General features: G+C 39.3%; 1 protein-coding gene across 1 annotated transcript in view; it reads left to right on the top strand.

The window, feature by feature from the left end:
* The first annotated feature begins 656 nt into the window (after positions 1 to 656).
* Positions 657 to 24036, top strand: part of ADGRL4 (adhesion G protein-coupled receptor L4) — a 176192-nt gene continuing 152812 nt past the window's right edge. Inside the window, exons 1-2 of the mRNA XM_075540139.1 lie at positions 657 to 678; positions 2063 to 2212. Of these exons, the coding sequence (XP_075396254.1) occupies positions 657 to 678; positions 2063 to 2212 (172 nt within the window). The remainder of the gene's footprint in view (positions 679 to 2062; positions 2213 to 24036) is intronic.

Genomic DNA, 24036 nt, shown 5'->3' with positions numbered 1-24036 from the left:
GTTTTGTACTTCCATATCTGTTTAACTTTTGAAACTTGTTTGTGTTCACTGGTCTTTTAGTTGGTCATTTTTCACTGACTCCCAATCCAAACTGCAGACCGGATAGGAGGTGTCTTATTTTAGAACCAGTAAAGCAAGGACCAATAGCCTCACTGTGGGCATTCAGGTCTCACTCAAGCGGCAGTCTCAGTTCTTTAGGGGTGTGCATGAATGAACGAAAGAACCATGGCCAGGAATTCAGGGTGCAGGGCAGCAGCCCTAAAGCCCAGTTAGCTCTAGATGCCCTCTGCGGAGGACCTCGCGACAGACTAGAGTTTGGGCAGATCAGAGCCGGTTTTGAGGCTAGCCCTGTGGGTTTGGCACCCAGGGACCCCTTGATTTCGCAGTGTCTGCACCAGGGCGCAGGGTGGTGGCTCAAAGGGCCAGAGTGGGGCCTGAGCAGCGTGGGGGAAGGGGCCGACGGACGGAAGTGGCCTGCAGCCACTGGTCCTGACACACACATTCACACAAAGGAGGCCGGAAAGCGTCCGGAGGAAGCCATCACGTCACAGGGGACCGAGCCTGGTCGCGGTTGCTCTGCCCTGCCCAGTCCCAGGTTCAGGGCCGTGCTGGTGCCCAGCTGCTACATCAGCTGCGCTGAGCTGCGGGCTGCCCCCATGAAACTCCTGCCGCTGCTCGGTGAGTGCCACAGACCCTGGTCCCCTGGGGGCTGCTGGCAGGGGCGGGTCACTGGCGGGAAGGGATTTCACAAATTACCATTTACTTGCGAGGAGATTTTGGCTAATCCTGCAAGCGGGGACCTTCTCAGGATATTTTTCTCCTTGGCCTTTGAACTCTTTACCAGGATGTTTTCTTTCCCTTTCGTTTGGACCTCTGTTAAAGGACTCTGCTATCCCACACGTCTGATCTTGTCATGTCCTCAGCCTGAGCACCTGCTGGAGGTTTCCGAGCCGTCCAGCTTCCGCCTTGGTTACATTCAAATGTCATTTTGATGACTCTGTCAAGGAAGATAATAAATCTCATCGTCGAGGGGAATTAATTTTAGTTAAGACAGCCTATGTTGTCCAATGCGAGGCGGGAGTTTAGACTCAAATGCTTCAGGAGCTCTTGGTAGGAGAGGAGGACCATTTATCAGAGGTGACTACTTTCAGAACAATAACTTGCATGATTCATAGTTGTCCACCACTAGACAGGCTCCTCTAGACAAGGCCTGGGACAACAATAAAAAGGGAAGGTCTGGGTGTGTTTTTCCTGATCTTATCCGAACAGAATTTCCAACTTTATTTTCATGCAGAAAAGAAAGGCTCTCTTTTATGTTTCTTTATTCTAATCGAGGCCATATATGCGTGGTGTTGCGTTGCACGAAAGTCAATCTTTTTGCCTCGCGTTATTTTGTTTTAATTTATCCGAATAGAAGACAACATAAGAGAAATTTTATTATTGAAAAGATAAAATTTAAACTGACCACGAGAGCACAGAGAAGAGCGCAGTCATATTTGTTCCCGGGGGTGTTAGGATTGTCATTCTTTCGAAATCACAACGGTTTGAATTAGAACACCCCATGTCCTTTTATGTCTGCACAGAAGCACGCCTAACGAGGGGAATTGCTTTATCATCATGCGCGGCGACTTTTCAAAGTATCTCAGTCCAGCTGGAAGCGGAGATGTAGTTGATGTCTACAGTGAAAGGACCTTGAGAAGGCTGTTTGCTTCAGAGAGTGGGGCTGTTGACTACATTTTAGCTTAGTTGAGCTTTACTTGATACATTGGAGAATGACAAAAAAAGGCTTTATCTGCTTGTTTACCTGCTCTTGTGCTTTTATTTAGCTAAGTGTTCTTTGGGAATATTCTCATAATCCATTTACCTAAATGGAGAGGAAAAAGTATTTAAGCAGAAAAAAATTATAAGAAAAAATTATAAATTATAAAAAAGTAAGCAGAAAAAGATCATAAGAGGCCACCAGTAGTACTGCTTTCAAAGGGATATTATGTCCTTGTGCTTTAACTCAACAGTCAGCGGCTTCATCTTTCTGAAAAAAAGTGCGTGTTTCTCTTCTATTTAGTGGGTGTTTCCACTTTGCTGGATTGTACCTGTACCCAAATTTGCAGCAAGACACCTTGTGTCGCCAATGCAAAATGTGAACTGCAGAATGGAGTTGAAGCCTGCTATTGCAAAGTGGGATTTTCAGGAAACGGCGTCACAATTTGTAAAGGTAAGCAATCTTTCATATATTTTTGGCTTTTGCTGTAAAAATGAATTTGAGGTAATTACTGTGTGTATTAATTCTGACTTTGAAGCCTAAAAGTCTGTTTTACATTTATTTCATGATATTTTTTAAAAAGACAGAAAAGAAAAAGCTAAATTATGCTCGCTAGTGCAGTGAGTTGCAAGTAGGGATGCTAACCTAACTCTTAACTCAGCAGTTCGACCCCACTGACTGCCCCAGGGGAAAAGATTCTCCTCCAGTAAAGATTTATAATTTTTAAAACCACAGGGCCAGTGTCTCATAGATTTGCAGAGTCAAAATCGACTCAATTGCAGAGAGTAATGTAAGTTTGGCCTAACCAGTTTATATTTTATGGTCACTTATTTATAATTCCTTGTTATATCTTATTTTTGGTGTAAATATTAAAGATAGATAAAAACCAAAGCCAGAAACCAGTAATTTTCAGTAGGTAGAGTTAATCATTTGGGGACAGTAACCGGAGACCTTAATACCCACCTTCTACAGGTGCGTTTCCCCCTCAGATATTTTTTCCTGATAACCTGAATATACATAGACCCTGATGACCGGAATATACATGGCTACGCAAAAGATGATGAAAAATTACTTAGGTAACACTGTGAAGAGTAGAAACTCCAGATCACTTAATTTTGTCCATGGAGAACCTAGTTCTAGGCCAAGAGTAAGCCAAGTAGATAGGAAAAGGAGAGAGAGTGTGGTTGAGAATAAGGGAAGGTCTACATGAGGGCTGTTGCATCCTTTCACTGTCCATATTGGATATGTAAATTCAGTTTGTGGGCTGAGCAAATAATCTGAGACTGCAAGGACTGTAAGAAGAAGAGTATCATGTTGCAGGAAGAGCCATTACTCAGTGAATCATGCGATGCAACTTTGCTAGCTGATGAAGATCAAAGACTATAGCCTTCATTATAGATTATACCTCAACATTAAAAAAATCTTCACAACTCAACCAGTAGACAACACCATGATAGACAGAGAAAAGATTGAAGTTGTCAAGTTCTCACTCTATTTGGCTATACAATCATCCCTCATAGAAACAGCAATCAAGAAATAAAGAGATACCTTTGCCTTGGGCAAATCCACTGCAAAGGAACTCTTTGAGGTGTTGAAAGGACTATATGTCACTTTGGTTGTGCCTAACTCAAGGCTTGGCCTTTTCAATCACTTCATATGCATGTAAAAGCTGCATAATAGTTAACAAAGACCAAAAAAGAATCGATGCCTTTGAATCATGGTGCTGGTAAAAAACATTGCACATATCATGGACTGCCAAAAGAACGAACTACCATGTCTCAGGAGAAGTATAATCAAAAGCACTCCTCATAAATAACAGCATTAAGATTGATAGAGGGTCAGCAAATAGAGGAAGACTCAATGAGATTGATTAACACCACAGGCCGAAACATGACAATGTTTTGAAGGTGAGGTAGAACCAGTGTTTCGTTCTGTTGTGCTTACTTGATGGCCTCTAAGTCACTTACTTGATGGTGTCTAGCAATAACAACCTCAATATAGAGATGGTATTAAAGGACTGAGGATTTAATCTTGCACACCCAAGTGGTAGGAAAGGAAAATGATGAAATACAAGGAAGAGGAAGAGAGTTTGAAAGGCTTTCTTTTTCTGAAAAAGTAGATTTTCCTTATCAAGCATTGGACTCTGATCCAGAGACAGAATGCTCGAAAGGCTTCTTGTTAGATGTCATATAACCCATTGACTTGATAAACGTCCAGCTTTTAGTAATTTATTTTAAGTTATTTCTTGTCGTTTCCACCTGAAGGATGCCTTTCTTCCTCGCAAGCAGCTCTAAATCTCTTTTACTTTCTCTTTCATTTTTAGTAGCAGCTAATTTTAATTGGGTTACTAGACCAACACTTGGTATAGTAGAAAGAAAAAAAATCCTAAGTCTTATAAATTAGCTTTAAAATATAATTAAATGGTAAGTTTAAATTAGAACTGTATGGCATTATGCTCCTAAATGTATTTAAGACAACATGGACTTGTTCTAATTAAGCCAGCATATTGTATGTTGTTAATATTGCATGTGTTTGCTCATAGCATAAACAACTTGTATCTCGTGATTCAATTTGATAGGCCTTTAAAAAAGATTAAACATGCAGTAGATAGTAGAACCAAACCCCATCATAATTAGTTTGATGTTTAAAAGATATAGAGCAAAGCTACAATTGCTTAATGGTGCATTAGATCAGGCATTTCTGCTTCTACATAGAGCCAGAATCTATAATGTACTATTCTACAGACACCACGCTATTTTCTCCATGAAAAATCCTAGATTTTTATTTCATGTTTAATTGAATGGCATTATGGCAAGTGGATAGTTGCATGACCTTCAAAATATTGCACCAAACAGATTAGGTGCTTCTCTGTTAATCATTACAAATGATATCATAGCACTTCATAAGCAGCTTGTGTCTTTTTTATATTCAGATACTTTTCAATGGTCATAATTACCATTGTTTACATCAATATTTTTCACAATTGGGGCCTTCAGCAGCCAACATGGGTATGCTCATGTTTTCAATGGTTTATTTTTAAATCTCCCATTTTCCAATGCAATGCTCCCCTCCCCTGCTGCCTAAGTCAATAGCCAGCTAAAAAGCAAAAAATGTTTTCCTTTGGAAAAAATACTTCAAGCTCTTGTGACCTGCAGTGTCTCTGTGCACACCACATTTGCAATGATTTAAAGAAATTTTGTTGTTTTTTTAATTTCAGCCTTATGTTAAGTTTCTTATTTAAAAGTGTTAAATTTGTTTCTCTTTTTATCTGAAGTTTGTAATATTCCTTTAGAACCAATCAAGCAATGGTTTTTACGTTTCTCTTTTTATTAACATTCTGGAAGACACTGCCGCATAGCCAATATATTTTATAATGGTCTTTAAAATTAAGCTTATGCCACTGTAACCATCAGTTGCAAACTACTTCAGGTTATATTTTGAGCTTGAAGGCTTTTTGTGGGCAATTTCATCTCTAAATTCCTCATATTTCCCACTTTTCCTAGGATTGGTGCAACATAAAGAAATGATGAGACAGGAGTTTGCTATTGAGTGTACTTACAAGTTGAGTCAGATTCATAGCAACCCAACAGGGCAGAGCAGCACTCTCCTCTCTCGGATTCTGAGATGGTAGATCGTTACTAGCAGACAGCTTCATCCTTCTCTCACAGAACACCTGATGTTTGCGAGCCACCAACCTTGTGGTTGGCGGTCCAGAACTTAATTATTATGCCACCGGGACTTCTTAGAGCATGTCTACTGCTTGAAAAGCAGAAGATGTTTAGTTTTGGGCACCTTTATCATCTTCATCTTCATCAGAACTCCCTCAGAAAAGTACCAGTAAAGGTTATGGTATTGTTCAACATCACTATAAGTTCAAAGCGTCAGCTTTGAAGCAGTTGGTTGGAACTTGAGTTACATAGCCCCATAGAAATAAATTTTAATAGTGGTGAATGTCTTTCAGTTAACTATATTTTTATTGGACAAGTATGTGTTGCATGTTATCATTAACATCATTATTATCATCAGAAAAGTGAATATTTACTATATTCTGAACTCAAAATATCTGTTAGCCCAACATCTTCAATTATTATTGTCATTATTATGGTCCAACATCTTCATTTAATTATGAAGAAACTAAAGCTTAATAGGATAATTGAACTTCTCAAGTGCTACAATAAATACATGTCAGATATAAGATTGGAAGATGTCTATCTAAAGCCTTGGGTTAATTAATACTGAGTGAAATTATGAAGAAGAAATTGATCTTTTGGCTAGGAAATGATTATTTATTGGGTGGGAAACATAAAGAGTTATCAATGATTCTGATGCAATTTTATAAAAGCTATAGAGGTAAACACCAGATGTACAAACAGCTATAGGGAAGTCTTGAAGAACCAACAAGATTTATTCAGACCGACAACATGGCAAAGCAAATTCAAATAAAAGGAATCAGCAATGACAAAGGTCCAGAAGTTAAACATACAAAACGAATCCCCTCGTTACAAACAAAATTCCTTACTGAGTCTGTATTGATGTTGAATATGTAGGTAAATCAGAACAGGCATGTTTAATGGCAATTAGTCAAATATTTGTCTTAGAATACAGTATACATTTCATACTGTGTTTCCATTCATATGAAATGCTTCTTCCCTGCTCTGATACACTTTGGACCTGATCTTGTTTTCAATATTCCGTGTGTGTGTGTGTGTGTGTGTGTTTTATATTCTCATTGACCTCTGATGTATTTTGTCATTGCGGGTAGCCTTCTTGAATCTTTGCTGTATGTTTTTCTACTTTTCAGTATATAACACTGAGGGTTGCTGAAGCAATAAAGACAGCAATTAGAATAAGGGTTCTTAGAGGGTATAGTGGGGGAGGTAGGGAATGGAGGAGAGCTGATATCAAGGAGTTCAAGAAGGAAGAAAATGTTTGAAACTATTGATGGAAGCAATTGTACCATACTGATTTGATGTGATAGATCTATGGAATGATATGATATCTGGATAGCACCTAATAAAATGGTTTAAAATGCACTTCTTAATATACTACAATACCTTATACATAAAAATACAGTAATAAATAAAAATAAAAACATACAGGGCTGTACTGAAGAAAAATAATCTATGTGCTCACCTTTGTCTGTGAGTGTGTGTGTAGATACACAAACCCACTGCTATCCAATCAATTCTGACTCATTTCAACCATGTCAAAGAGCAAAGAATTGGTCTTTAAGTTTTCTGACTTTATGGAAACTGACAACCTCATCCTTCTCCCATGAAGTGGCCAGAGGATTTGAACTGACAATCTTGCGATTAGCAGCTTAGAGCTCATTCCACAACACCATATTCCACTGCTTGAAAAAAAGAAAGAAACCTGTTTGTTTTTAAAGTTTGTTGTTGCTGTTAGGTGCCATCCTGTCGTTTCTGACGCACGCCCCGCAGAATGGAGCACCACACGGTCCTGCGCCCTCCTCACCATTGTTCTGTGCTTGGGTCTATTGTGCCACCTGCTGTATCAATCTCTGCTGTTGAGAGCCCTCTTCTTTGCTGCTTGGGGGGGGGGGTGTGGAACAAAGGTCATGACGACATGATCCATCAGTGCCTTGCATGATGATGGGGCATTCATGAGGTGATATGATTATTTCATAATGACACAAGAGAAGATGATGGAGATACTGTTGAGGACCATGGGCCCGGTGCTGGAGAAGCAGAGCTTTTTACTGCTTGCTTTTGGGGCCAGTTTCATGACATATGGGCGTGGATGCAGATTTGCACAGGTTTCATCAGAATGGCTTTGTAGCAGACGAAGCCCCCAGCCGTTGGGTTAGCTGCGATGCTCTCGGCTTGGAGATCTTGCTCCTGGACTATTCTGCCATTCTGACTTCCCTGAGAGGAAGGCCAGATCTTCGTCAAAAGCGTGTTTGGCTCTGCAGTCAGTGGAATAACTCAAACACGTCATTTTCGCCTGATGTGTAACTTCAGTTTGTTGCTGGTGTCAACCATAGTCTGCCTGGTTTCAGGATGTGCTCAACTGCAAATCCCTGAAAAGCTTAAATGAGTTGGGGCACAGTTGGTACTGCAATCTTTTAATTTTGAATATTTCACTTCGTCATAAGAATGAACACGTTTTCACGGTCCCATCTATGTTATACTTCCCCCAGAACCTCTTCAAGCTCATCCTGTAATCTTTCTTGGGTAGCCCTGACTCCTTTTGCGGAGGCTGGAAAGAAATGAGAGGACCAAAGGACGCCTGGGCTTCTGCTCCATTGGCTGAAAAGATGATGTGGCTTTGGGGGCTGAACGCATGCCACCAAGCGCTCTTCCGGCTCATTGTGGAGCACAAAGGCGATGGTGAAAGGAAGGACTTGCAAAATGTTTAGCAATGAGGACAAAATCATTCAATTCTTTTGCATTTTCAAATAACAGCAGGCATTCCTTAACATTAAGGCAAAGTGCCCTTGGCTTTGGAAGTGACTTCGCACAAAGACTTGACCTGAAACTCTCTACAGGCATTAAATCCAAGCAATAATGCTCTCTTATCCTCTGATGCTTTATTCCCCAGTGCATTTTTTTCTTCTTTTGAAATATAGGTCCTTTCAGCCTTTTTCTACAAAATAAAGCAGTCTCATCGACATCCAATATCTGGTCTCCCAAATCGTCTTTTCCAATAATGCTTCAGAACAGTTTAGAAAGATCACTGATAGCACTTAGATCAGCACTTATTGCTTCACCTTGCACTTCAACATTATGTAAATTTGCCCTCACTTTATATGATTAAACTTACCTCTACTCGCAACAAATTATTCATCATAATCACCTTTGGTTGCTGTATATGCAGCTTTTAAGTAGCTGAAAAGGCTTTGCGCCTTTTGCTATACAAAAGGCTAATAGGCAGAGGGTCGTCCTGTCTAAGAAAATTATCTGTAGACTTTTCATTTCAAAAATTAAACCACACATGCTCCATTATCCTCCTTTTATGCCATAAAATTTTTCGAACCATTGACCAGCAGTATCCTAGTGCTTTTCCAATGACTTATGGTGTCTCATCTCATAACTAGCATTTTATTATTTATACTTTCTTTTCCTTTTTTTCTTTCTTTCTTTTTTAGACATTTTATTGGGGGTTCATGCAGTTCTTATCACAATCCATACATCCATCCACAGTGCTAAGCACATTTGTATATTTGTTGTCATCATCGTTCTCAGAACATTTGTTTCCTACTTGAGTCCTTAATATAAGCTCCTCATTTTTCCACTCCCTTCCCGCTCCCCCTCTCTCATAAACCCTTTATAATTCAAAAATTATTATTATTTTGTCATTTCTTACACTGTCTGACATCTCCCTTCACCTACTTTTCTGTTGTCCATTCTCCAGGAAGGGGGTTATATGTAGATGCTTGTAATCAGTTCCCCCTTTCTACCCCACCTTCCCTCCACCCTCCCAGTGTGGCCACTCTCACCACTGATCCTGAAGGGGTCGTCTGTCCGAGATTCCCTGTGTTTCCACTTCCTATCTGTACCAGTGTACATCCTCTGGTCTAGCCAGATTTGTAGTGTAGAATTGGGATCATGATAGTGGGGGCTGGGAAGTGGGGGGAAGAAGCATTTAGGAACTAGAGGAAAGTTGCATGTTTCATCGTTGCTACCCTGCACCCCAACTGGCTTATCTCCTCCCCATAACCCTTCAGTAAGGGGATGTCCAGTAGCCTACAGATGGGCTTTGGGTCTTCGCTCTGCACTCACCCACATTTACAATTATATGATTTTTTTGTTCTTTGACACCTCTTGCTCACACAGGCTGGTGTGCTTCTTCCACGTGGGCTTTGTTGCTTCTGAGCTAGATGGCCGCTGTTTATCTTCAAGCCTTTGAGGCCCCCAGATACTATATCTTTTGATAGCCTGGCACCATCAGCTTTCTTCACCACATTTGCTTATGCACACATTTGTCTTCAATGATCATATCAGGAAGGTGGGCACCCACTGATATAATTTTTGATGTCTGATACCTGGCCCCTTCTACAACTCATGATCAGGGGGTCTTACAGATCTTATCAAAATCCATACATACATTTATTGTGTCCAGCACATTTGTACACATATTGCCATCATCATTTTCAAACATTTTATTTCTACTTGAGCTCTAGGTATCAGTTCATCCCCACCACCACCCCGTGCACTATTCCCCCTCTCTCATGGTCCCTTGATAATTTATAATTTTTTCTTACTTTTATTGGAGGCTCTTACATCTCTCATCATAATCCATACATTCAAGCGTGTCAAGCATATTTGCACATATGCCACCATAATTTTCAAAGCATTCTCTTCCCACTTGAGCCCCTGATATCAGCTCCCCATATCTTCCCCCTCCCTTCTCCACCCACCCTCCCTTATGAACCCTTGATAAGTTATAGATTATTATTTTCATATCTTCCATCATCCTCTCTTGCTCCTCACCCATTTTTCTGTTATTCGTTCCCCTTGGAGGGGGTTTTATTGATCCTTGTGATCAATGCCCCTTTCTCCCCCCCACCCTCACCTAATTCTCCGGGTATCCCTACTCTCCTTGTTGGCCCTGAGTGGGGTATCTATCCTGGATTCCCTGCATTGCGGGCTCTTACCTGTAGCAGTGTGCATGTTCTGGTCTAATCAGATTTTTAAGGTAGAATTGAGGTCATGATAGTGGGTGAAAGGAAGGACCCAAGAGCTAGAAGAGAAGTGTGTTTCATCAGTGCTATACTGCAACCTGACTGGCTCATCTCTTCCCTGTGAGCCCTCTGTGAGGGGATGTCCGCTTGTCTACAGATGGGCATTGGGTCTCCACTCCATGCTCCCCACCCATTCACATTGAATATGATTTTTTTCTGGGTTTTAGATGCCTGATACCTGATCCCATTGACACCTCATATTTATACTTTATTTTCAATCGTGATCGTTTTCCTTTTCCTTGAACATAGCCAGAACTTTATTTTCCTCAGATTAGCATTATGGAGACGTAGTATAATGATAAATAAGAGGAAACATTTAGCCAAATATAAAGTTACAGCCTCAACTAGGTGTGTAGGCAAAGTGAAAGGGTTACCAGGGTAACCATGCTCTTCCTCGTGCTCTTGAACTGTTCAAGCTGCTCAGGGTTTTCATGATCAACCAACAAGCAACACTAGCTCGTGTTAACCCAAACAACATATTGAATTCTATTTTCTAATACAAGAGAGTTTATGGCAGGCCACTCTCAGTAAGTACGAGTTGTAATTCTGGGGAGTTGTTTGTAAGTCTTAACTTGAGAACTTACTGTAGGGTATTTTTTGGGGGCCTCCAGCTGTTTCATTCTGGATGATCATCAAACAAGCCAACCAACAAAACGAATCACTGTCAGTGAGTCGGCTGCCACTTCCGGTGATTCTGTAGGATGGAGTAGAACTGCTTTTCAGGATTCTGAGGATGTAAACCTTCCCAAGAGTTGAGAGCCTCACCTTTATCGTCCTCACTGTGACTAGTGGGTTTGAATTGTTAACTGTGTAACAAAGCAACTCATAATCTGCCGTGCCTCCAGGTCTCTATGGTATGCATCACAGGGCATGTTTCTTGAGGGGCATATGTAGTGAGAAGACAGTCAGAATACAAAGGGTGTGGGATTGGTTGTGCTCTGCTGGTAACAAATAGCTCTTGGCAGAGAGTAAACAGCAGAGCTGTCTTGCATGCATCGGAAACTTGTGTGGCTCTAGCATAGCACAGCAAGGGTCATCCCACAAAGACTGGTTTAAATGTTATTATTTTATATTTGTGCACTGTAGTCTGCTGTTTTCCACTTCCACACACATACCTTTAATTCTCCTGTCAAGATTTTGAGAGAAAAATGACACATGCTCCTTTTAGTCAGAACCATTGCCATGCCCATTTGAAGCTTGAACCCGCTGAGCTCCAGCTTAATCCTTTACAGACAAGAGCACTTTAGAACCTTCTGTGAGTGAGTTTCCCACTGTCATTAAGCTACGTGACAAAGTTCGACTTTACCTGCAGTGGTTCACAGTTTTCCAGATTACCACGAATATCAGAAGTAATTATTCATTGCCACTGGGTCGACTCTGACTCCCAGAAACCGCCTGGATGCAGAGCCGAGCAGCTCCATCGAGTTTTCAGGTCCAGGACCTTTCGAAGCAGAACGCCAGGCTTCTCTTCTGAAAAGCTTCTGGGAAGGTTTGGCCAATCAGCCTTTAAGTGAACAATAGAGTGCTTCGCTGTGTGTATCACTCAGAGTCTTGCTGTGACAATAATGATTAATAGAGCACACATTTAGATACATAGAGAATTATATCATTCCTATAGGAACAAATGTATTATTATACCATTTTACTGAGAAATGAATATGTCAGGCATGAATATAGATCTATTAGACACCGTTATGCTGACGTTTAAGGATGTTGTAAGGGAAAAGACAGAGAAGCTGGGTGGGGGTACTTTCAAAGACTTGAAACTCTTATTAATATTTAACTCTAAAACATAAGTGGTTTTAATTTTTGAACATATTTTTACTGCTATTCTTTATACTTTTCAACCGCACGTCAGTAACCCTCTAGTGTGGATTGTAATAAATATAACGATAATGAGTTTTCATCTTTCCCCTAGGGAATAGGGAAAGTATTAACAAGGGAAGGAAGGTTTGCAAGGCGCTGAGAGAAACTTTGCATACATCCAAGCATCCATGTAGATTGCTTGCCTGGAGCTGTGAGAAGGGAGAGTTAGGAAAATGAGCAAGGCCAAGCAAAGTGTATGTGTGAGTGAGGGTGAACAGAAGAAATCAGACATGTTTTTCGTACTTCCTACTATAACATATAAATGTAATGGTACTACCTACTTGGGAGCTTCAGAAATCAGCATGGGCCAGAGAAAGGCAGTTGCCCAGGTGAGGACAGGGTGGTTCAGGCAGGCGGTGATTTACAGCTTTTACTCTTATCCCAACTATGTCTATAGCTCCGGATGTGACTATTCTGAAACAACACAGAGACTTTACAGAAAACAATGCTATCTTGGTGCCTGCCATCTCAGAGGAAAACTTCATGTTTAAAAAGAAATGTTATAACCAAATGTGCACTTGTTTTGTGACAGAAAGTTAGAGGACACTAAAGTGCAAAAGGACAAGGATAAAGATAGAGGAAACAAAGTTTCTCAAGATAAAAATTAATATGCGGGAAGTCTTCAGTAAATTATCCATTAGCATGATTCTGCTTGGCCGAAATATAAGTGTTGAGGACATGAGATTTCTCCCATAGCAATGTTTTCATCAATAATAAAGAAGATGCTTATCGAAATGTGTAAGCAATAATTATCAGATCAGACAGAGGCAAATTTTGTGAGTATAAGCTGAATTTACATGCAAATCATGTGTGCACATACAGCGTGTGTGAGTATGTTGTGTTTACATGCGCATCAGCTAATACAATTAGTTAAATGATAACTGTTAGTTAAACCTTTAATATAGTATCATTTTGATAATAAGTTGTATCATATTTTATACTTAAGTATGATAGATATGGATTAAAGTAGAGATAGAGAAGATTTTAAATTTTATGAGATATGACTATCAAGTCTATGATTCATTTTTATAAATAATCTAGTGTTGATATGTGTTGAATACTGCCCATTTCTTACCCAATGTAAAAATGTGAAGTTATTATTTCTCCTTCTAGCCTCCCTATAGTTCAATTGGCTTCTGAAAGAAGTATTTCCGCTTCTCTAGCCCTTCCCCAAGAAGGACTATTTACACCACAGCTGAAAAGTAGATTTAACAAATCCAAGGGCCCCAAATTGTGTGCTTTTTCACTGATCTTTGAATTGGGGAGCTAAAAGAAGCCTGAAGGCCAATAGCAAGGTGGGGGGATAGAAGAGGTAGGCTTTCCTAATGAAATTAAGCATCCTTTACTGCTCTCAAAGTAGGGGCAGGTACTTTGTCATGGTGGGGGAAATTTTCTTTGTTGCAATGCTTTCATTTCTCAATGACATAGCTATGAATTTTTAAAAACGTATTCATTATCAGCCTCTAGATCATTGGAGTAAAGATACTAACTTCCAAGTTGTTACCTCTCATTTAGCTCCTTATATTCCATATTGCTTAAAGATAGGTGTATTATCTTCATAAACCATGTAGAAGCACCATCTGTAGAATATCTGAGTCAGCATTGACTTGAAGGTCATACTCTGCTTTTTAAAAAATTCTTCTATAATCACCACTTGAAAGAAATTGCTACTGTTTCTAACTCAAAATATAAGAATGATAAAACTACTAAGCCATTGAAATTATTAATGTGTGCTATTATTTGGAAACATACGCAGAATGCAATTATACATCCAAATAATATGTAAACTACTCAATGCAATGTAGCAAAATGGCAGGTATATGATTGAATTATGGGGAGCAGAGCAAGCATCTTCTTTTATAATAAATATAAATACCTTTATAATTTGACTGAAAATGTGGAAAAATTATTTATTTTAGCAGTTGTGATCTTTATTATTTTTCTCATACTTGAAATTTATTATAGTTTGAGATATGTTAAAAAAAAACTTTACACCTACTTATCACAGCAGTAGCCTACTGATTTCAGTTTACCACAAAAGATGGCTGATCAACTTGGATTTACTCTATCTTCCCACCTCTACCTAACATAATCTCACATAATAGGTACTCAAAACCTTATATATCATAAGGGTAGCAGAATTGATTTATGATGATATAGTAGTTACCATAAAACTTAAAAATTCTTCAAGGACATTTGTGAAAAGAATGAATAGCAGAAACAGCGTCCTGGGTTTTCCTCATCCTGCCTCTGTGCTTTCTGCCCCCGTAGAGTCACAGGCTTGCAAAGTGGTGGGCAGGTCTGCCCTGCCCTGTGTAGTTGCTATGAGCCAGCATCAACTCAATGGCAGTGAGAAGTTCAATTTTGAAATCTGATAATTACATCATTTTCTCTATTCAGTGAGAATTTACAACAAAATTAGGTAAATTTAAAGCTTACAATTTATTTTTATTATTTTAATAAATCATTTTATTTGGGACTCTTATAGCTCTTATAACAACCCATACATCCATTATACTAAGCACACCTGTATATATGTTGCCATCATCCTTTTTTAAACATTTCCTTTCTACATGAGCCCTTGATATCAGCTCCTCTTTTTTCCCTCCCTCCTTACACTCCCCATCTCATGAACCCTTGATAAATTATTAAAATGTATTATTGTCACTGCTTCCATTGTCTCCCTCCACCCATGTTTCTGTTGCTTGTCTCCATGGGGTGCAGGAGTGGCAGGGTTACACATCAATCATTGTAGTCAGTTCCATACTTCACAAGAATGTAGAGTAGATCAAAACTACCTGGTTCAGGTCCATCTACATAGACTTTCTTTCTAAATTCAAATATGATAAAAGTATCAGAGCTAAAATTTTGCACACCCAAATGGTGGGAGGCTTTGGAGAACAGTGGGAGCCCAAACCCTCCTGTAGAGTAACTAGTCCGATTAAGCTGCTAGCAGACCCCCACTAGCCACAGGCAAGGTTCTGGAACAGCTATACTGTCAGACAGATATCAATTGTATCTTGATTATGCTGGATCAAACTTGATACTTGGTCAAGTTACCTCCCTGCTGATCCAACCTGAAGTTGTTCTAGATGCAAGTAGCTCTTGCGTGTTCTATGACAAAAATTCTTCCCTGGCTTCTTAAATATTGAGGGTGGCCCTTTCTTACTTACTCATTATTTGTATCTTTATCTTTATGTTATTATTATTTTATCCTTACCATTTATGTTGACTTTGTTTTTTGTTGTTTCTATTGGGTTTCCCATTTGGTGAGCCACAGAGGAGTGGCTGCATAGAGATAACTGATGGAAGGGTTTATAGAAGATGTAGGGTTGGGGGAGTGGATGTAGGGAGAGTGAGGGGATCTCAGGAGTAAACAATGAAGGCAGGAGGAGGGCAGGGTGCCCTACAACTGACTGTGATTACACAACTCATTTTAAAGAAGATTTAGCCATAGGAGACAAGATATTCTAAAATTTATTGTGGTAATGATTATATAATTAATCTTGATATGGTTAAATGATTGAAATATTGAATTGTATATTTGGATAGGTGCCAATAAAAATGCTTAAAAACATAAAAAAGAGACTGTCTTTATTGAAACCAACAAACCAATGAATGAGCAACAACAAAATCCACTGCTGTGAAGTCCAACTGACTGTGTGTTAAATGGACATGTTGTGAAAATCAACATACAGGCCTTATCAAGTAACATCAGCTCTCCTGTGAGTTCTTCTGCTACTTTCCTTGTCCACTTAGCTTTAGTTCCTTTTGGAAACTAGAACTTTGTGGAAAGCTTTGGGTAGTATTCTGGGCCAGTGCGCTCTATTTTTTTGTCTGTTTAAGAAAATACCAATATACTAAAGTAAATGGGTCCTGAGGTTTGCATAAATTATAAAGGGTACCCGAAGAATTGGAAATCCATCTTTATTCATATGAAAGAAATAATTCCTAAATATCCAGGCATTTCCACGTCATGTAAAGGGCTAAGTGTTCAACTCTAGCTAAAAGATTGAAGACTTGAACACATGGATGCGATTTCAAAAGACAGGAGTATTTTGAAAGATCAAAGCCTTAAAAATCATGGGAAGCAGTTTTCCTCTACACACATGATGTCACTGAAATTTTTTTCGTGGAAATTAGTAGCAATAACACACCCATGGGGTAATAGCTACTTTTTGGAACCAAATAACCGTTGACACACTAAAGGTAGTTCAACTTCACAGTGGAACAGACACTACCACAAATTTGGAAACCTTGAACTGTAGTTTAATTTGACATAGTCATGTATCAGAATTGTATAAAATATGGTGCACACTTTCTTTTGGCTTCTTAGAAAATGTAACTCATACAAGACTGATCATTACAAACACATCTTTGTGTTACTGGCTATGCTGAGGCACCTGATTTTGTGAACCATAACAGATTGTATATATCACTGCAAAAACAATAGAAATTTCAGAACGCTTCATTGGGATTATGTGTCCCATTTTCAAGCAGTAACACCATGAGTTTCCATATTCCATGGCTATCTATGAGTCTCATTTGACGTAACAGCAGAAGTTGTTTGTTCTTGTCCCCACCCTCTTAGTGTCATATGAAAGACATCTGGCTGCACAATTATAGCCCTCCTGCTACCAAAATGATAGGTAATCTGAATCCACCAATGACCGAGGAAGTAAAGATCTCCTCTGATCCTTAAAGATTACAAATTAGGAAACCCAATAGGTCTATGCTGTCCTAAAGGGTTACTATGAGTTGGAATTAATTGGACAGCATACAACAAAACAACGAAGTCATATGAGTTTTGCTAATCAGTTTCACATTTTTTAACTGAAATTTTCTCTGATCTGGCTTGTCACGTTTTATTTTTATAGATTGTAGACAAAATACTTTTTCAACTCATAATGTACCACATATATTTCACAGGATAATTTTAATAAATAATAAGGGAATGAAACCTAAAAATAACTTGGGATCTTAGATTTTTATGGGAGTTTCATGATCTGGAATGTCCAAGTAATTTATAATGAGGGATTATGGAAAATTTTCTTTCAGTAAAAACCTCATTTGTTTTTAATCATTTTGACCAGTATTTTGTAATAGATTCATTGTGAATTTAGAATCAGAAACATAATATCAGATAACATATTATAGGGGAGGGGTTCAGGTAACATAGTGGGTAACACATTGAGTTACTAAGTGCAAGGCCAGCAGTTCAAGTCTACAAACAGCTCGGTGGGAAAAGGGGAAGCCTGTCTTCTTAGGTTGGGTTCTTGTGAAGCAATACAAATGATACTTGTGTATGTTTGTATATAAAAATATAGTTATGGATAGAAATGACCTACACAGTTATAGAAGTAGCTCAGTCCTGTCCAGTTCAAGTCAGGCGTCTCCTAAGTTGTGGAAGCTGACAAGCAAGAAGTGGCAGGTGGGGCAGACAGAGGTAAATGAATCTGAAGTCAGCGGAACGAATCCACTAGCCATCATACTCTGCTAAAAACTCCTAAGATGGACAGAGATCAAGGAACCAGATGCGAAATGAAGCTCCAGTAGGTGAAGGGCAGAAAAATAATTCAATTCTGCTTGTTCTCTTTCATATATAAAAGAGCTTCCCCCACCCCTCTGCCCCCAAAGGAGTTGTCATCAGTTTGTGACCCTATGGACATGTTGGGCCCACCATCTTTACTCAGGAGTATATAGTTAGCATGATCTTTTGCCTTCACATCTGTGTTAGTCTGGGTACATTAGAGAAACAAATCCACAGAAACTCATATGTATAAGAGAGAGTTTTATATAAAGGGTAAGTGCACATCAAGAAAGCATCCCAACCAGTGATGCCCAAGCCCACAAGTTCAACATTAACCCATATGTCTGACGCCAATCCACAAAATCCTCCTCCATCTCACAAAACAGACACAATGATGCTGACTGCAGGAGGAAACCCTAGTCAGTAAACGTGTAAGCATCTCAGCGCTGGCAGGGGTCTCCACACAGCTTCTCCAGCACCCAGGGCTGCATTGGGGTAAGTGCATGTGGCTTCTCCTCAGGGATATCTTGCAGGAAGTGAACCTTGCAAGCTGGATCAGGGAACTGGCTAAGGCAGCTGCACCCTGGTCTGACCATCACAAAGCAAGAGACCCGAGAACTAGAAAGGCAAGGCTCACCGAGCCATTTATCTTTAACCTTCAATTAACCCCCATGTAATTATCAGCCAGGTTGGCACAATAAACTAACTACCTCAACATCCACCCCTTGTCAATTTGTCACCTGTATGCAACTATTAAACCTTACACAACAACAAAAGAAAGAATAATACTATCATACTTGCACCTAACATGATACCACTAAAATTGTACAACTGAAAACACCCTAACTCCATTTTATCTTATATTTTAAAAGTGAAAAAAAAATTGATGCATTCATACAAATAAGAATTACTCATAACAATTAAAACATTCATTCTTGCATCTAGCTGTATGGCCATAGCTGGTATTTAAAATTAGCTTCATTCATTACCCATTTTGTATTTCTTTTGCCCTCTGAAAGAACTTTGATTGGTCATGGTTCTTCCTCTGGTTCTGAGACCCAAACAGTCATTCCAGAGAAGTCTGAACTATTAGTAGTCATCTCAGAATTGGGGACTTGTACATTACCATTGACTTTAATTGAAGGACATGGTAGTAGTCAGAGTTGACCTAAGGAATCTCCTGGATTCTAGATATCCCTTCTTTATCACCAATATACAAAACTAATCCAATTCCCCCTTAGTAATCAGGATCAATTACACCATTTAATAAAGTAATACCCTTTTTTGCCCATTGCTCCAGAGGTAGGAGGATCCCAAGATGGTTAGGAGGCATTCTTAACTCCCAGGTCAGTGGAATCATTGCTGTGGCTCCAGGTGAGAGCCTTCTTCACGTTGGACTAAGATCTCCAGACTCAAAGGTTGCAGGGAAAGGAAGCAAAATTGTGGTGAGTAGGCTCCTAGGAGTAATAGTGAGTGGTGCCACTTTCATTTCCACCACTGTGTTTCTGGGCCTGTGAATCCTGATTATTGGAGAAAGCTCTGGTTTAGAGCATCTGCAGCCTCCAGGGACATTGCCTCAACTTGCAAAATGTTGCAACCAAGCTGTCCCATAATTATGTCTTTAGAAATACATTCCACCTTCTATCAATCCAGATGCTTCCGGATGATGGGAAACATGGTAAGACCAGTGAATTCCATGAGCCTGGGCCCATTGCCACATTTATCTGTGCTGTGAATTGAATGCTTTGATCTGAAGCTGTATGTGGGATACCATGTAAGGGGATGAGACATTCTTTAAGTTCAAGAATGGTAATAATTGAAAGAAGCATTGCATGCTGGGACAGCAAATCTGTATCCAGAGTAAATGTCTATCCAAGTAAAATTAAAATGCTGCCCTTTTCATGAAGGAAATGATTCTATGTCGCCAGACTGCCATTCAGGTACCTGGTTGATCCTCCTGAGGAAAGTCCCATACCTTGGACTCTGTTAGTCTCTGCTGCTGCTGGCAGTTTGGGCACTCAAAATGGTAGTAGCCAAGTGAGCTTGGTGAGTGGAAATCCATGTTTCTGAGACCACACCCAATCTCCATTCCTGCTACCATGCCTGCTTTGTTCAAATGCCCACTTGGCAAGGATAGGAATGACTGGGGAAAGAGGATGACTGGTTTTCCCAGAACATGTTATCTTGTCCACTGCATTGTTAAAGCTCTCATCTACAGCGGTAACCCTTTGGTGAGCATTCACATATGATAAATATCTTCCTTTTTTGGTCCATTCAGAAAGGTCTATCAACAAACCTTTTCCTCACACCTCCATGTCTGACTTTCCAATAATGTTCCAAGTCTCTGTAATGCCAAGAGACCCTTCTTCTCTGTCCTACAGAGTCATTATAAGTTGGAATCGGCTGTATGGCAGTGAGTTTTGGATAGAAGCATAGGGAATTCAACAAAATGTATTAAAATTTTAATACATTTTGTTGAATTATAAGTTCAATAATCAAAATTAATTATTCAAATTCTCTGTTAAACATATTCTAAAAGAGATTTCACTTATACACAGATATGATACCCAACTTGACAATATTTTTCCCAGTGTAGAATACTATATTTTTGTTACTGCTTCCAACTGAAACATCAGTTCATTAGGCTTACATACCTATGAATATGGTGAAGTGTGATTGCTTACATATGGATCTCTTATCCATGTCTTTCTATCTCCGACTAAATGATTGGTGAGACAATGCACATAGGGTGCATGAAACACCAAGAGGAGATTAGCCAGTTTCGCCATTCCTCTGAGTTTAAGAGAGCCATTTCAGAAACAAGAACAGTAAAGCCGGTGACTATAGATATAGACAGCTGCCAGTAGAGCTCTGGCAATGTTCTCTTATGAAGCAGACACAAGAGGCTGATACAACAGAGAACATGCAACAGAGCAGAGGGTCAATGCCAAGGCTGTAGTGAAGCAGTGCTGCAAGCAGTATTGTGGCCAATAGAGGAAGAGGCCAATGAGCCACATTGTTGAGAAGCCAAGGGCCAGAGAGACATGTCTACCAATATGGCTGACAAGAGTAAAAAGCCCAGTATGTCTCCCATGAAGCTGTTGGTGCTTTCGAACTGCCCACCAAATGGACCAAGGCATAACCAGGACCCCACCAAGGCTCTGAGTTTTAAAAATAAATGTTTCTGCCTTGTTTACTATGTAGCTATCTTTTGTCAATAGTTTAAAACTGTAAACTTTAGTTCACAAAATTGATGAGACGCTCATTGTTCTGTGGATGTCAGTTATTTCTAGTTTTAGTTTTCTGCTACATCAGCATCTTTTATAGCCAACTCATGGTTATTTCACAGATAAATTACTCAACCTTCAGATTATCTATTTCCCGGCACTTTCCTTCCTCTTTGCTGTCACTTTAAAGCTACATTAAAAATAGCTTATTACAAAATGATTGTTTCAGAATTTATGCTTGATAACAAAAATAATGGATAATATTGTTTTTAGGCAATTCTGTGAGCCACGCACTCGTATAAGTATTTTACATGAGTTTATAACTTTTATCCTAAAACAACTCTCTAAGTTAAGTTTTTATTTCCTCATTATGCAAATAATTATTATGCCATATATGTGTGTGTGTGTGTGTGTGTGTTTGAAAAACATCCTCTTATGAAACTCAAGACAACTTTGGAAGGTTGGGATACACATAAGATAATTAAATACATTGAGATAAAAAATGTTTTGGTACTCCCCACCAAAAACAACAACAACAAGAAAACACTTCTTCCCAACATACTATAAATACAGTTAAAAGGAAAAGAAAATATACAAGGGGGAAATCCCCCCAAAATGGAAAAAAGCTGTGCGGGAAGAGCTTTCATAGGACACATTTTTCCTACTAGGCAAGCATCCAGCAACTCGCTCTAAGTCAGTGCACCCAGTGGCATCACCTGGGGATGTTCTCTCTGATCACAGTGAATGTTTTCATGAAAGTAGTTTCATTCAAACGTCATTTTTTGTGATGGTCGATTTAAGAGAACAACATACAGCTGTGACATGTTGTTTCCTGCTGAGGAAAATGCCACAGAAACTGCTGTGATGTTGAACATAGATCACAAGGACAGCGCTGTGGAAAAACTCAAGTGTATGAGTGGTTTTTTATTTCTTAAAAGGTGAAATGTCGAGTGATGACAAACCTCATTCTGGACATCTGTCAACTTCCCAAACAGACCAAAATGTCGACAAAATGTGTGCACTTGTGCTTCAAGTCTGACAAGAACATGGGCTTGAAACACAGCTCTGATGTGACCGGACTTCTTTTTCAAGGTCATTACTATAAGAGACATGATGCTATTTTTATGACTCCAGAAGCAAACACCAATCATGGCAGTGGAAGGCACCTTTCTCACCTTCCACCAAAAACTGAAGTAAAAAATGAAGGGTGATGCTCTTTGGGGATTTTTTTTTATGTGAATGGTATCGTACATCTGGAGTTCATTCCACCAGGTCAGACTGCTAATCAGCTTTCTATTTAGAGGTTCTGAAATGATTTTGTAACAGTGTGTGACAAAATAGGCCACATTTGTGGCAGACAGGGAACTGGTTTTACCACCATGACAATGCACCTGCTCACACAGCTATCCAGTGCGCTAGTTTGGGGCAAAAAACAGCATGGCCCCCTTTCCCCACACACCTTACCCACCTGACTCGCTCTGTGAAACTTCTTTTTGTTTCCATAAGTGCAGATGAGTTTGAAAAATGTTTTCAAGAATGGAATCACATATTTGACAAATGTATTGTGTAATAGAGACTACTCTGAGGGTAATAAGGCTGTTTTGTTGTATATATATATATATATATATATATATATATATATATAATAGTTTTGAAAAAACCGATTTTGGGGGTACTCACTTCATATATAATGTGTATATTTTGGATATTTTAGTAATAAACCAAAGAAAGTTTAAACATATTACAGATGTTAATATCTTGATCAAATTCTTAAATCAGGTGCAACTTTGCTTCTGGCCCTGTAGTTCCCTTCAAATCCAGTGAATTAGCCCAAAAGTTATTGAATTCTGAAATTGCATATGAGAAATAAACACAGTAAATAGTTGAGGGCACAAATGTGGATATAGTCCGTTGCTCACTAAGAGAAGTTTGAATAGGAGTTGAAAGATTTTTCCTTGTTGTTTTGGTCCCTAAATTCCCCTCTCAGCATTGAAGTAGAAATCTAGGTGATTGGTTGAAACATTTTCCAAAGTCCACTCAGGTTGGCATCTTTCTTTCCCATTGATATTACTCTCTTCATAAGCCCTTGGAAAATAATCCCCAGGAAAATATTGATATCTACCTGAAAGGAACTCCTGAGAATGCAAACCAGGACCATGACATAGGATTATTTCTATTTTTACATTTGAAAATTAATGTCATATTTTGCCTTTGCCCACTTATATATGTTGTACAAAATAGCACTTATATAAACTGCTATGCTCCATCCACATATACAGAGAACGCTGAACTCATTCTTGTGCAAAAGAGACTGCAATGGCTGCTAGGCAAACTCTGAACCAACTTTGCATTGTAACCAACTTGATCATGGACACATAAGCATAATTTGAAGAAAATCAGCCATTGATAAAGGCCACCATAGAAATACAAATGAGAACAAATAGAAAAATCAGTCTGGCAAGTGGATACATTTAGAAAAAAAGATGGGGGAACATTATTTTATACACTCAGAGTAAGGAAAATTCAGTATAAAAATATTCAAACAGACTATAGAAAATAGCTGTGTTGTTAAGTGCCATTGACTTGGTTCCAACCCACAAGAGAACAAAACACTGCTCAGTCCCGTACCATCCTCACAATGGTTCCTACTCAGCCCAGTGCAACACCCACTCTGTCAATCCATCCCACTGAGGGCCTTTCACTTTAGTTGTCCCTCTGCTTTACCGATCAAGGTGTCCTTTTGCAAACACTGATATCTCCTAACATGTTCGAAGTAACTCGCACAAAGTCTCACCCTCCTTGCCTCTGAGGAGCACACGGACTTTATTTTGTCCAACACAAATTGGTTTGTTCTTTTAGCAGTCCAGGGTAATGTCAATATTCTTCTCCAGCACCACAATTCAACTCCATCAATTCTTCTGCCATGTTCCTTATTCAACATCCAACTTTG

The sequence above is a fragment of the Tenrec ecaudatus genome, chromosome 1 (assembly GCF_050624435.1).
Source record: "Tenrec ecaudatus isolate mTenEca1 chromosome 1, mTenEca1.hap1, whole genome shotgun sequence".
Taxonomy (NCBI): Eukaryota; Metazoa; Chordata; class Mammalia; order Afrosoricida; family Tenrecidae; genus Tenrec; species Tenrec ecaudatus.
Note: the sequence above shows the minus strand (reverse complement) of the source record. Positions and strands in the feature narration are given on the sequence as shown.